At 49.0% G+C, this 14,946-nt stretch overlaps 1 protein-coding gene across 3 annotated transcripts in view; it reads right to left on the reverse strand.

Moving 5' to 3' along the window:
• The window catches only part of LPIN1 (lipin 1), a 123,011-nt gene that overhangs the window by 2,899 nt on the left and 105,166 nt on the right, over window positions 1–14,946 (reverse strand). For all 3 annotated transcript variants that reach the window (XM_049695742.1, XM_049695741.1, XM_049695740.1), the window contains 3 exons: window positions 9,517–9,669; window positions 4,310–4,424; window positions 2,769–2,872 (listed from right to left, as the gene is read on the reverse strand). In XM_049695742.1, coding sequence (XP_049551699.1) covers window positions 2,769–2,872; window positions 4,310–4,424; window positions 9,517–9,669 — 372 coding nt within the window. The remainder of the gene's footprint in view (window positions 1–2,768; window positions 2,873–4,309; window positions 4,425–9,516; window positions 9,670–14,946) is intronic.

Here is a 14,946-nt window from a genome sequence, read left to right on the forward strand (position 1 = left end):
TCACAGAGAAGTCACATCTTCAGAGCGTCACCCAGAGGCTGCCTCACTGTGCGATGAAAGGGCACTGGGCCCCGGGGTTAGGAGACTCCAATCTGACCTTCAGCTCTGCCATTTATGGGCTGTGCCACCTCTGACAAGTGGCTTCATCTCCCTAAGCCACGATTCCCTCAACCGTAAAGGGAGAAAATGAAAACTGTGCACAGTGCTCACGTGAGAATTAAACCAGATAATGTATGCCACGGGAAAATAACGTGAGCCGATGCCCCATAAATTTATTCAACAATAAACCATGAACACTACAAAATAATTCGCCCTGGCCAATTGTCAGCCTCAGGAAAAAAAGCCATAGTTGGCATGAGGGTCAAGAGACCTGGGTCAAGACTCCCGCCCTACTGCTGTGGAACCCTGGGCAGGTGTCTTGCCCTCTCTGGGCCTCAGGTCCTTATGAATATGGACTTGGACCTGATCAGTGTTTCTCAATGCTCCCTCCAAGACTCTCACTCTGTTTTCTGTGTATTCCCAAGAAGATGTTGCGTATTAATTTCTGTGGCCTAGAACTACCAAAAGAAAGTTGCTCTACTGAATATGCATTCTCAGACCTCCGGGCACCTCCAACCAGAAACTGGGAAAGCCTAGGCCTCCCTGCATATCCTCGGAGTCCTCCCTGACAGCCGCCAGTCTCTCTCCAGCTCTAATTTGCTGAGAACCAAAAAGGCTTTTGAAATCCAAACTCAAGGAGTTAGCATGTTCTGAGGCATAAAATAACTTTTAAATAAGGATGAGTGTGTGTGTGTATTTAATAAAGGACCTCCAAAGACTTATGAGAAACATTGTGCTTGCACAAAATGGGGAAAATCTCTCTTAATAAGAATCGTCTTTCCTAGGGATTAAAACAAAATTTTAAAATACCCTCTCGCTTGGAGGCCTGTCTGTTTGAGTTTTGTGGCTCTGGAAGGTGGCCCCTCCCTGCAGGGGGCAGTTCACGGCTCATCATCAGCTCCGTCTGTGCCTCTCGGACCAACCCTCCACGCACGGGGCTCCTTCAGAGCAGGCAGAGCTCACACACTGCTGGCCATCAATGCCAAGAAGGAAAGCACTGAAGCCCCCCATCGGCGTGGGCCCCTGACTTCTCCGAGACAATGTCCCAGCTTCCAAGGGGCAAGCACCCACTTGGCTCTGAAATGGTGGTACCGAGTTTGGTACCACCAGAGAAAAGTGTGTGCTTAAACTGGGGAAGGAGAGTCTCTCTCCCACAGGGAGAATCACATCTCCCGGTCTAGGTAGAAGAAGACACCATTCCTTGGCGATAAATAAAGTTTCCTCCCCCAAGGCGTGGGCAAAGCGTGCATTTTTACCCCAGCGTCTCAGCGAACGGGATAACCTCAGAGGCCTCCTGGGCAGACCTTCGGAGATGCTGGCATCCCCCTTTCAACACCTCTTATGACAAGACACGCCACTGGGCTGCTGCCTGGGCAGAAACCTTTGCCACTTCAGGGCAGTGTGCCTTCAGCTGACAGTTCTTTCGACCCTAAATGGAAATCCGCTCTCCCCTTGAGACCGACGAAAGACTTTCACGTGGGGAACGACGGAGAAGAGGGAACAGACGTTATCAGGGCGGCCGCTCAGAACTCAGGAGAGGGAGAAACCGTAAGGAAAGGGGTGTGGAAGAAAGAGTCCCTGCTGTCGTTCTGCCCATCAGGCAGCACCTGCACGGCCTCCCCTTGTGAAGGATGGAGGCGGGTCCTGGCTCCCCCACTCCCCTCTCGCCCCACATACCCTGGGAACTGCTTACTCAGGTCCTGGCCTGGCTATGGGGGAGGGAGGCAGACCCCAGGGTGCCCTCTAGCCTGGAACTATCCTCTTTAAGCTGGATTAGACGCCCAACGGTTAAAAGGATCATCTTGAAAGTGAAAATCTGCCCTAGGGGAACCTAGATCTCTATCAAACAAAAAAGCCAATCCCTGGGAAGCCGCTAGACCCAAACTCCCCCAGTCCAACTCCTCCACATAAGGAGGGCCCCAGCAGGCCCCCTGGGGTCGCTCAGGCCAGAGGCCGTTTTCCAGGTCTGCAGGGATCAGGCCAACAGGGGTACGGCCTCTGAAACGGACAAGGCAGGACGACACCTGTCTGCCCGACATCACCCAGTGGGCAAAGCTGAGGAAACGCTCTCCACTCTAAGAAGTCAGGAACCCAAAGAGAGACATATCCAAGTGAAGGGAGATTCCGGGCCAGCCAGGAGGCCTCGCTGCCAACAGTAACCCAGTTCAGCCCACGGCCTTGGGGAGAACGCGCTTCGGCCAAAACTACGAGAATTCTTACCGTCACATAGCCATGTTTCTGGTGAGAATGTTATTACAGGTCAGTAATGTGAAGGGCTACATAGGTTCTTCATCTTTAAATATACCTTCTCATGATATTTTAATCTGGCTATATTTCTAATTCGCATTCTAGGCTTTCAAAACGAATTCGGCAAATGTAAGCCAGTAGTTTTCAAATTCATGCCATTCCACTCTGCAGCAGCATCTAACCACTCGTTTAAACTTTCGACCCGGTGGGGATCTGATTTAATAATGCAGGCTGTCCAAAAGTCAGGTTCTGGACAAAATCCGAGACGTTAACATACGTTTCCCTCGTAGGAATTAAAGATTAAAATATAGGCACCGAAGGATTAAAAAGGTATACTGTTGACTGTGAAACACCACTCCAAGGTCAAGATGACGACAACAGGCAATGACACAGCGATGACAGCGAGGGGCCACAATACTCACGAGGAGACGTTGGTCTTCGCGTGCTCCTGCACCAGCTCTCCTTTGGGATTGACGGTGAATATCCTGTTCAGAGACACGCCCACTTGCTTGTACGAGTACACATCCTATATTTGGTAAAGTGTTAATGAGAAGAAAAGAGTTCATCGTAAATACAAATATTTCAGACTTGATACAAATACAGGCAGACTGCAGAGTTACTGTGGGTTCGGTTCCAGACACCACGACAAAGCCAAGCACACGAACGTTTTGGTGTGCCGGTGTATATAGAGTCATGTTTACACTACACTGCACTCTACTAAGCGTGCGACAGCTTTATGTCTAGAAAAAGTGCATACAAAAAACACTTCAGGGCTTCCCTGGTGGCGCAGTGGTTGAGAGTCCGCCTGCCGATGCAGGGGACGCGGGTTCGTGCCCGGTCTGGGAAGATCCCACGTGCCGCGGAGCGGCTGGGCCCGTGAGCCATGGCCGCTGAGCCTGCGCGTCCGGAGCCTGTGCTCCGCAACGGGAGAGGCCACGACGGTGAGAGGCCCGTGTACCGCAAAAAGAAAACAAAGTTTAAAAAAACACTTTATTGCTGAAAATGCTAACCCTTATCTGAGTCTTCAGCGAGTCCTAGCAGTCACATCAAAGATCACTGATCCCAGATCACCGTAATGTATAAAATCATGAAAAAGCTTGAACTATCGCAAGAATTACCAAAACGTGACACAGAGACAGGAAGTGAGCAAATGCTGTTGGAAGAATGGTGCTGACAGACTTGCTCGATGCCACAAACTTTCAATTTGTATAACAAATGCAATATTTGCAGAGCGTGACAAATCGAAGCGCAATAAAACGAGGTCTGCCTGTGTTATAAAACTTTCATTAAACTCGAATAATACCTCCAAGTAGCGTAGAGAAAGAATGTCTCTGGATGTGAAACTAGTAAGTAAGTTGTCCTCTCTGGGCCTCAGTTCACCCCTCTATTCAAGAACTGAGTTAAAAAGTAAACCACCTACGACATCCCCTGCAATTCTAACATTCCTTAAGGTTACTCCGTGACCCATTTTCTTGGGCATGAGTTTCAAAAGCAGGAGAATTTTCTGACTGGGAAGTAAGTACCCAACTACCTTCTCCAGAATGCTGACCCTTCTAGCAAATTTGGGAAGTGTGCACAAAATCTCAAAGTACTACTTTTACTATAGGAAATAACACTCTTAAAACTTGAGACACTGAATTCACCTTGGTGCTCTGTGGTCCCATTCCGGTAGAAAGGATCTAATCCTACTTAATGTTCTTGTTTTACTAATTCAGCAAGCAATTTGGAATTTAAAGTTTCTAGTTTCAAACTGAAACCCACAAGCCCACCTTCAAAGAAAACTAGAGGCCACGAAATAATGACGATCTCCTTGCCTTTAGATGTAGGCAAGCGGCTCCTTAGCAGTTATTTCTAGTAGTAGGAGAATCTGGCTTCACATGGGAGTCTAGGCCGGCCTTTCAGATGACGGCTATCTGAACAGACAGTAATTTCAAGAACTCGTATACACCCGACTACTACTTACAGCTGGTCGGTTTCCAAAAGCAGCATAAAAGGGTTCTGTATTTGGAGAAAACAAGTTTTTGATGTCTGTCAAACACTGGACCTTAAACTTCTCTGGCTTCTTTTCGATCACTTCTCTGTTAAAACAAATAAATAACGGGTCAGCACGAGAGCGTCAGCTTCATTAGCATCAAACTCCTTTTAACCGTCAGAGGTGCTGGGATACGAAGAGCGCTTTCTTTTGTATCTTCAGAAGTTAAATATGCGCAAGTCGGTTAAGCCATCCCAGAGGAGCACTGGACAGAAAGTGAATCCGTACTTTCAAGTCTTCCCACAAGGAAAACACCCCAGACAAGGGATTTCGACAGAGACTTCCACCAGTCATCCAAGGAACAAAGAATTCCAGGGCACAGAGGAAGAGAAAACCTCTCCTGACTCACTTCACGAGGCCAGCATGACCTCAAAAACTAAACCGAAAGAGGTAGTAAAGTATGGGGAAAGTGTGGGCCAATCTCACTCGGGAACGCCAGTGCAAAAATTCTAAATGAGTTAAAAACTTTATTGCAATTTATTAGCGAAGACCTAAATAAATGAAGAAATATACCATACAATTGAATTGGAATATTCAATATTATAATGAGATATTAATTCTCCATTGGTCTACAGATTCACTGTCATTTCAATTAAACTCTCAGCAGGTTGTTGTCTGCATGTTTTTATGGAATGTGACTCAAATCGCTATAGAGACGAATGAAGGCCAGAAACGGAGGCACACATTTCCGGGCCTTCAATTTATGACCACGACGACAAGTCAAAGCAGAGGAGAAGGGCACTCATTTCAGCAAATGGTGCTGAGACAACTGAATATCCATACAGGTGTAAAGAAAAAGAAAATGGACCCCTAGTGCACTCGATATACAAAAATCAATTCCTGGTGAATTACAGACCTCAATGTGAAAGGCGACACCTTTAGGTAAAATACAGGAGACTTTCCTCAGGCCCACAGTCAGGGATGGCTTCGTCAACACACAGAAAGAACAAAACTACAGGGGAAATGATCTGTTCGACTAAAGGCAACTCAGATTTATGTCCATCAAAAGCCATAAACTGGAGAAAGATATTTGTAGCGCTCGTACCAAAGGCTACGTGTGCACAATCTCTAACACTGTTACAAATCAAAAGGAAAATAAGGGACAGACGTGAACAGGCACATCACAGAAGATGAAGCCCACATGGCCAATAAACGCGTGGAAAGAGACATTTCTTACCCACCAGAGTAGCAAAAATGTAAACGGCTGACAACATGTAGGTAAGAAAGTAAAGCCGATGGAAGGAACACTTCGCACTGTTGGGTTCTGGTGTACGAACTGGTTCAACTACTCTGGACAACAGTTTGCAATGGCCAAAGAAGACCACACATGTGCATGCGCTGTGGTCCAGCAATCCTGCTCTTGGGGGTGTACCCTGGAGCACACTGCACAGGTGCCCCCAGAGGACACACACAGGCAGCACTGCGCCCGAGAGCAGAAAACCACAAGTGGCTCAAGCACCCACCAACAGCAGAAAAGATAAGCAGGCTGTGGTGGAGTCTAACGACGGGACCTACACAGAAGCAAAGACGAGCCAGTTACAGCGACTCAACGATCCTGGGAACGTGACGTTGAGCAGTAGAAGTGAGCTCCGGAAGAACATATGATTCATTTCCATAAAGTTCACAAATGTGCACAATTCAGCATACTGGTTAGGATCACACATACACGTGCTAACTATTTAGAGGAGCAGGGAATGACTAACGCACAACCAGGGATAGCAGCCACTATTACGGCTCAGAGGGTGGAGTGAGAGCACATCCTCTCGCTTTATCTCGGTCGTGGGCAGGCTGCTGTTCACTGTCTGATTACTGGATGATCTCAAGGGTCCATTTCAGCTTGCGTATATTACAGAGATACTGCATATCTATCTATCTATCATCGACAGATGCCTTGCATGTATTTTTTGAACTATTTTTCGGCGCCTCAACAAAACGTAATTTAGATGATGCTAACGCTGATGAGCCCCAAACGGAGTGTCAGGAGGCCCAGGGGCTGGTCCTGGCTCTGCATGGACTTCTATGGACTCCAGAACCCTCCTTAGCACTAAAAGGGCCTTACAGTCTACATCTCAGACTCTTATACAAAGACACATGAGTGAATGTATGATTGTAAGTCTCAAACTTCAATCCACTGCTTTGAGAGCAGCTCAGGACACTGTCCTGGGCCCCCAGCTCCAGGGAGGCCGCTGCTTTCCTGCCCCCCACTAGGAGGCCAGACTTAGTTTGGCTTGGCTGTCCTGAATGCGGGCATGAAGGGAAGGGGAGAGGGTCATCAGAAATGGGCTGGTGTTCAACACCCATTTATGATAAAAACTCTCCAGAAAGCAGGCATAGAAGGAACTTACCTCAACATAATAAAGGCCATATATGACAAACCCACAGCCAACATTGTCCTCAATGGTGAAAAACTGAAACCATTTCCTCTAAAATCAGGAACAAGACAAGGATGCCCACTCTCACCACGGTTATTCAACAAAGTTTTGAAAGTTTTAGCTACAGCAATCAGAGAATAAAAAGAAATAAAAGGAATTCAAATCGGAAAAGAAGAAGTAAAGCTGTCACTGTTTGCAGATGACATGATACTATACATAGAGAATTCTAAAGATGCTACCAGGAAACTACGAGAGCTAATCAATGAATTTGGTAAAGTATCAGGATACAAAATTAACGCACAGAAATCTCTTGCATTCCTAGACACTAATGATGAAAAATCTGAAAGGGAAATTAAGGAAACACTCCCATTTACCACTGAAACAAAAAGAATAAAATATCTAGGAATAAATCTACCCAAGGAGACAGAAGACCTGTATGCAGGAAACTAGAAGACAGTGATGAAAGAAATTAAAGATGATACAAACAGATGGAGAGATAAACCATGTTCTTGGATTGGAAGAATCAACCTTGACAAAATGACTATACTACCCAAAGCAATCTACAGATGCAATGCAATCCCTATCAAACCACCAATGGCATTTTTACAGAACTGGAACAAAAAATTTCACAATGTGTATGGAAACACAAAAGACCCCGAATAGCCAAAGCAATCTTGAGAAAGAAGAACGGAGCTGGAGGAATTAGGCTCCCGGAATTCAGACTATACTACAAAGCTACAGTAATCAAGACAGCATGGTACTGGCACAAAAAACAGAAATATAGATCAATGGAACAGGATGGAAAGCCCAGAGATAGACCCACACACATACAGTCACCTTATCTTTGATAAAGGAGGCAAGAATATACAATGGAGAAAAGACAGCCTCTTCAATAAGTGGTTCTGGGAAAACTGGACAGCTACATGTAAAAGAATGAAATGAGAACACTCCCTAACACCATACACAAAAATAAGCTCAAAATGGATTAAAGACCTAAGTGTAAGGCCAGACACTATCAAACTTTTAGAGGAAAACATAGGCAGAAAGAACACTCTATGACATAAATCACAGCAAGATCCTTTTTTGACCCACCTCCTAGACGAGAAATGGAAATAAAAACAAAAACAAACAAATGGGACCTAATGAAATTTAAAAGCTTTTGCACAGCAAAGGAAACCATAAACAAGACAAAAAGACAACCCTCAGAATGGGAGAATATATTTGCAAACAAAGCAACTGACAAAGGATTAATCTCCAAAATATACAAGCGGCTCATGCAGCTCAATATCATAAAAACAAACAACCTAATCCAGAAGTGGGCAGAAGACCTAAACAGACATTTCTCCAAAGAAGATACACAGATTGCTAACAAACACATGAAAGGATGCTCAACATCACTAATCATTAGGGAAATGCAAATCCAAACTACAATGAGGTATTACCTCACACCGGTCAGGATGGTCATCATCAAAAAATCTACAAACAATAAATGCTGGAGAGGGTGTGGAGAAAAGGGAACCCTCTTGCACTGTTGGTGGGAATGCAAATTGATACAGTCACTGTGGAGAACAGTATGGAGGTTCCTTAAAAAACTAAAAATAGAACTACCATACGACCCAGCAATCCTACTACTGGGCGTATACCCTGAGAAAACCATAATTCAAGAACAGTCATGTACCACAATGTTCACTGCAGCACTATTTACAATAGCCAGGACATGGAAGCAACCTAAGTGTCCATCGACAGATGATGTGTGCTAACACATATGTATGGAATAAAAAAAAAAAAAGCTTCTGATGAACCTAAGGTCAGGACAGGAATAAAGACGCAAACGTAGAGAATGGACTCAAGGACATGGGGACGGGGAAGAGTAAGCTGCGACTAAGTAAGAGCGTAGCACGGACATATGTACACTACCAAATGTAAAATAGACAGCTAGTGGGAAGCAGCTGCATCACAAGGGGAGATAAGCTCAGTGCTCTGTGACCACCTAGGGGGTGGGATAGGGAGGGTGGGAGGGAGGGAGACGCAAGAAGGAGGGGATATGGGGATGTATGTATACGTATAGCTGATTCACTTTGTTATACAGCAGAAACTAACACACCATTGTAAAGCAATTATACTCCCATAAAGATGTTAAAAATAAATAAATATTTAAAAAAATAACCAATGAAAGAAAAGAACTGGGCTGGTGGTCTATAAAAATAAACGGTGTGACCAGGACTCCTCATTACGGGAGGTCTCAGGCCAGGCAGGTGGTGATGGTGGCTGGTAGAGGGGCCACTGGACCCAGCCGAGGTCCCTGATTCGACGGAAAGCACATAGATAGATTCTCAGAGTCACTAAGACTCAGGCCAGCGATGCAGGGAGAGGGGCAGCTCCCCACGCAGGAGGGCAGCACGTGCTAAGGCTCAGAGCAGAGACCGTCTCTCTGGACAACGGAGACAGCTCAGCACGACTGCATCCCAGAACCCGGAGAGAATGAGATGGGCGAGAAGGACCAGGCGGGTGGTGAAGAGCCTGTGATGCCGAGCTCGTGGCCTCGGGCTTTCTCCCGAGGGCCGTGACGAGCCAGCGAAGGATGCTGATGGGTGACGAGGCCAGACCCGCACTTGAGGCTGAATCTCCGGGGCCCAGCACGGAGCGGGGGTGTTGGCTGGGAGGACGAGTAAAGCAGCTCTTCTGGCAAAACCTCCGGTGAGCGGGAGAGGGGTCCCGAGCCGGCCCAGCGGTGCGGGGCGGGAGGCGGGCAGGCTGAGCCCTCACCTGTGCAAGGCGGAGAAGAGGCTACTGGGGCTGAGGAGCAGCGGCCCCTGGGGCAGCACCGTGCCGCGCTCGTTGACCCAGTGCAGGTAGCCCCGCGTCATGTCCGCCATCCCGATGGCCCGTGCGGAGCAGTAGAGGAACTTGTACCCGTTTCTGAAAAAGAGATGAAACGTTCCCGCTTAACAGCATCACACGATGGAGCCTCTCGCGCACAAACCCTGATCTGTACCTGTTTCCGGAGGAAGGGCGCGGCTCTAATTCCCAAGCAAAAGGCCGCATTCTATAAAATCTTACTGGCGAAAGAAGCCTGAACACCTTTCCCTGCCGTTTGCTAAAGGACCCTCACGGCCTCACTCGGTTTAATCCTCAAGGGAACCTTGTTCGGTAGGTGTCTTCCTCTCGCTTTACAGTTAGGGAAACTGAGGCCGGAGGCAGCAAACTGTCCAACTTAGCTGCACCCGGACCGTCCATACATCTCCATCTGGCTGCTCAGCTGTATCCTTTATAACACCCTGATAACACAGACCGGTGAATGCGTTTCCCCAAGTCCTATGAGCCGTCATCAAACCTGGGGAGGGCATGTGGGAACCCTCACTTTGTAGCCAAGTCAGGCAGAAGTGTGGGTAAGCTGAGGACCTACCACTCACGACTGGTGTCTGAATTTGGGGAGGCCTTGCGGGAATGAGCCCTTAACCCGTGGGGTCTGCACTAACTAGGTAGTTAGTGTCAGAATTAAACTAATGGACACCCAGTTGGTGTCTGAAGAGAACTTGGGAATTGTGAAACGTGTGAAACCCCCACACATCTGGTGTCGGAAGTGTCGCGAGTGAAGAAACAGATCACAGGAGGGTTCTTCTGTTAAACACAACTTTATTACTTTAGGAGAACTACATGTCCCTGTTTTTGAACCGCTGACAACTTAGGAGTCCGAAATGAGATGTTGTGCTACAAATATAAAATATAGGCCAGATTACAAGGCCTTACTATGAAGACAGAATATGAGATACCACCCATTCAGTTTTGATATCGAGTACATGATTAAATGGTAGTATTTTAATATACTGGATTAAATACATGAAAAAAAAAGTTTAACCCCCATCTGTACACGGATATCTCTCAGCTTTACATTCGTAGCCCAGACCCCTCTCTTCAGCTCCAGAGCAACAGACTCAGCGGCACACCCCACATTACCCATCAGACACCCACGAGTAGTACCTCAAACGCTTCCAGGCACCCCTGGAAGCCCAGGGGTGGGGCCCACATCTCAGGGGCCCCCCCTGGGTTTCTATCCCCACTGCAACCCATCGGCAAGCCCGCTCAGTCCCACCCGTAACACCATGAACCCCGTGCCGCCCCTCAGTCCCCCTGCCCCCGCCAGCGGGACCCCTGACCTCTATTCCTGCAACAGCATCAATCATCTCCCTGCCCCCCGCCGAGCCTCCACAGAGTAAGAAAACTTAATACTCAGCTCTCCAAAGCCTTGCCAGTTCTCTCAGATATAATCCAAATTCCTCGCCGGGACCCGCAAGGCCACCGAGACCTGGTCCCTGCCTTTCTCTCCAGCCCCATCTGCTCCCTGGCACCGGGCTGGACACCAGGTGTCCTCACCGATCCTTGCACTCACCACACCCCTTCCTGCACCTGCCGTTCCTGCTGCCTGCACACTGTTCCCCTAGACCTCCGGGCTCGCCTGCCCCCTCACCTCGTCGAGACCTGCTCAGACAGTACCTCCTCGGCGGGCCCTCCCTCGTCCGCCTAGCTAATAAAACACACCCTCCCTCACCCTCACCCCAGGCACTAAGCCCTTGCTCTGCTTTTCTCCTCATGTACCACCGGTCACTAATATTACACCACAGCCCCTTGTTTGACTGTGTCTCATTAATTCATGAGCTCCCTGAGGGTGGGGACCTTGTCTCATTCCTTGCTGTTAACTCCAGCGCCAAAAACAGTGCTTGGCAAGTAGCAGACACTCTGTACATCTTTGCTGATGGGTAAATACAAACTACCCGCTTCCTATCCGACTTACTGCTCCACCATGAATACTTAGTGCTGGCCAAAGGACTTGTCTTGAGATTCGCCTAATAATATGTTCTTTAAAACCAAGAAACAGGAACGTGCTGGGACGAAGAGAATCTAGAAATATCAGGTTGTTTGGAATACAGGGATGTATCTGAAAATCAAGCAAGCACTTTAATGAAACATCTTTGTATCTGAGCTGTCTAATTAATGCAATCTTTTTTTAAAAAATCACTATTTCTGTATATAGCTCTTCACATCAAAGTCCTAAAAGCTGCCACCTGCAGGGGTCTGAGACGCTAATTTTATTTAAGGCTTGGTTTGCAAATATGCTTCCCGGCTTGAGCCTGCCACTGGCTGTCCTCACCACACAGTGTTCTGCTTCAAAGGCCGTTACTAAACATAGTTGGAAAAGCAGCTCGAGGACGTCCTAACGGCAGAAATGCCTGTTGGTGGCAGCAGGGATCACCTCTCCAGAGCCTTCATCCCGGTGAAATCTGTGAAACGCCAGGTGTTCCCATCAGTCACTCAGGTGGCAGAGAGTCACCAGAAAGATTACTCTCAACGGTACCCCTCGTGGATAAGACCCTCGCTCAGAAGGGCAGCCAGTAGCAGGATACAGCAGGCATACCCACCGGACACTCCCGAGCCAGGCTGGGCTGGCCGTGCTCAGGGCCCAGCACAGCCCTTCCCTGCAGTAGCGTGTACTGCGGGACCAACCATAACGGAAACAGGACACGGGATGGAGCAAGGTGGCCACGAGGGACCCCAGGGCAGGAAGGACAGCCCTGCCTGAAGAGGCACCAGTGAACAGAGGTGCAACACACACACGTGGGTCACACTCATCCCTCCGACATCTCAGCAACTAGAACAGGGCTCTGGGGAAACGCCAGAGACAAAAAGAAGGCATCATTCCACGGCCAGGCTTGGTACAAATGATTTTCTCCTTTTGTCCCAATCTCTACATCCCTCTTAGAGGTCTGGAGAGATACTGAAATAGACTGGAAAGATTCCCTTTGGGTAACCTTCTACCTCTTCTACTTAATTTTCCAAGATAAGCTTCTATATTGGAGTTTCTCGATTACTAGTTGCCAATGACACGCCCCAGTCATGACAATCAAAGATGTCTCCAGACATTGCCACACACCATGGGGGGCAAAATCCCCACTGAGCGACAGTGATGTAGAGGAAAGGGAACTCGGTAGCCCTGTCTGCAGCCCTAGAGGAAGGGTACTCGCCTGCCACCTTAAGAAAGGAGAGCTCAGGGCCAAACTCAGGCTCGTTCTCAGCCCCGCCTCCACGGGCCCTGCTGTCTGGTGCCAGCCAACTTCCAAGTCACATAGGCCGCCGACTCCTTGCACCGCGGGCCCCCTGCACCGCAGGCCCCCTGCACTGCCGACCCCCTGGCACCGCGGGCCCCCTGCACCGCCGGCCCCCTGCACCGCCGGCCCCCTGCACCGGGACCTCCTTTCTGTGAGCGCTCCTCACCCCCACGAACCTGCCCATCTCTCAGCCCCTCTTCCCACTGCTACCTCCACCTGTGATGAGCCTTCCTCTCTTTCAAAACTCTGCTCACCCAGTAAGGCTCAGCTCAGGTGCCACCTTCTCGCTGAAGCCTTCTTTGGTTCCTCGCCCTTCCAATCAGAATTCATTTCTCCTTCACTGACGTCTGTAAAATCTGCCTCTCTCACTACACCCCGCCCCAGTGCCTCGTTACGGGGCGTGCTGTAGGGGTCCTTCTTGGGGGTCACAGGGTGCCCGACGGGAGGGGCTGGTAGCACCCCCCAGCGCACCCAGAACAGCGCCCGGTGCACAGCGGGTTTGGGGTCGGGCTCAGCGCATCCTCAGGGCTCTCAGGGAGCGCATGCAGGCTCGGGACTGACTGGAACCACCCGACCTAGCGGCGCAGTGCTGCCAGCCTAGCAGGGACCGACTGAAGGGATGGTGGGATCCAACTCCGCCCTTCGGGGATGAGGAAGCCAAAGCCGCGAGCAGGGGACGGGTCGGAAGGTCTGTGGTGGCCCGATGGCTACGGCCCCTAGAGCCCAGGTCCCCGACTCCCTCCCATTCGCCACATCACACTCTCCCTTCCTGGCAGACAGCGATGACGCGATAACTTAGGAAGGCCTGAGGTGAGGGGAAGAAAGAAGCGCTGTGGGCAGGAGAAGAAGAAAGATGCTAATGAGTCTGCTAACGATCGGTCCCCGTCTTCAGCATCTCGGCTTCAGATGATACATTCCGCAGATGAACTAACTTATCCATGGAAACCCAGGAAGCGTTCCTCTCACTAAGTCATGGAGCCGCTGATTTCCGGTTACGTGAATATAAAAATATTTATCCAGGAAGGTAGGAAATTAGAGCAGTTTTTGTCCATACTTAGCCCCCCGCAAATCCCCACTGGCTCAATGATCTACATATTTTAGGAAACGGTCCTGCTTTATTTTCCTTCTACTTATTGGACACGTATATTTGAATACGCGGGAGTTTCACATCTCTTCTATTTGTATCTGCTATAGCGCCTTTTAATCAATGACCAAGTCCGCTTTTTAAAATCAATAACCAAGCGAGCTTTAGATCCTCCCTACGAACAAGGTGGTAATCAACCTGGCAGTAATTTCTCACGGGCTGACTTATTCAAACGAGTAATTACATTTGGCGAAAAATAAATACAATGGTCCTCACTTTCTGTTGTTTCCAGGCAAGTGGTCATCTGCAAGACTGGTTTTTCCGTTAGAAAAATACTGCAGGGCATAAAATTTGAGGGGTACCCAAATGCAAGGAAAGAAGCAGCAGGGAAGAGCGATCGGTCCAAAACTCAATTAAACGGCCCTTCCTCCTGGTACTGTTTCATGCGAAACATTTCTCTAAATACGTCTCTGTGTGATCACAAACATGACACCCGCAGAAACGGCCACCAGCCTTTGCCAGTTCTCAGTCCGTCCCTGCCCTTCTCCCAGCTGGGGCTGCCGAAGACTTGGAGGAGGTAGCACGTGAGATGCTGGCTGGACGGGCATTCGCTCTAACCAGCTACGAAAGCCGACACCACGTCCAGCCTGGGCTGGAACTCTGGGATGGTACCAAGGCCACCAAGCCAGGCCGAGCCCTTGGGTATCAGGAAGCCTAGAGGAGGAGGACGTAGGGCTGCCCGGGGCACCGATTCTGGCCTGGAGGGGCTTGGTGGGGACCACAGGGTCTGAGCCGGGCATTACAGGCTGAAAAACTGGGGGAGGCAAAAATTAGAGGTAAAGGCAGGCCAAGCAGAAGCCACCGTGTGAGCAAAGGTGGGAAGATGGGAAAACGATGGATACGGGGTGGGGAACCGTCAGACTGGATTCGAGCAGGAAGGTCTGCGGAGAAGCAGCAGCAGATCAGGAACCAGCGGAAGCTGACCCGAAACCGCAGGGTTTGAGAGCC

This window comes from Orcinus orca, chromosome 13 (assembly GCF_937001465.1).
Source record: "Orcinus orca chromosome 13, mOrcOrc1.1, whole genome shotgun sequence".
Lineage (NCBI taxonomy): Eukaryota > Metazoa > Chordata > Mammalia > Artiodactyla > Delphinidae > Orcinus > Orcinus orca.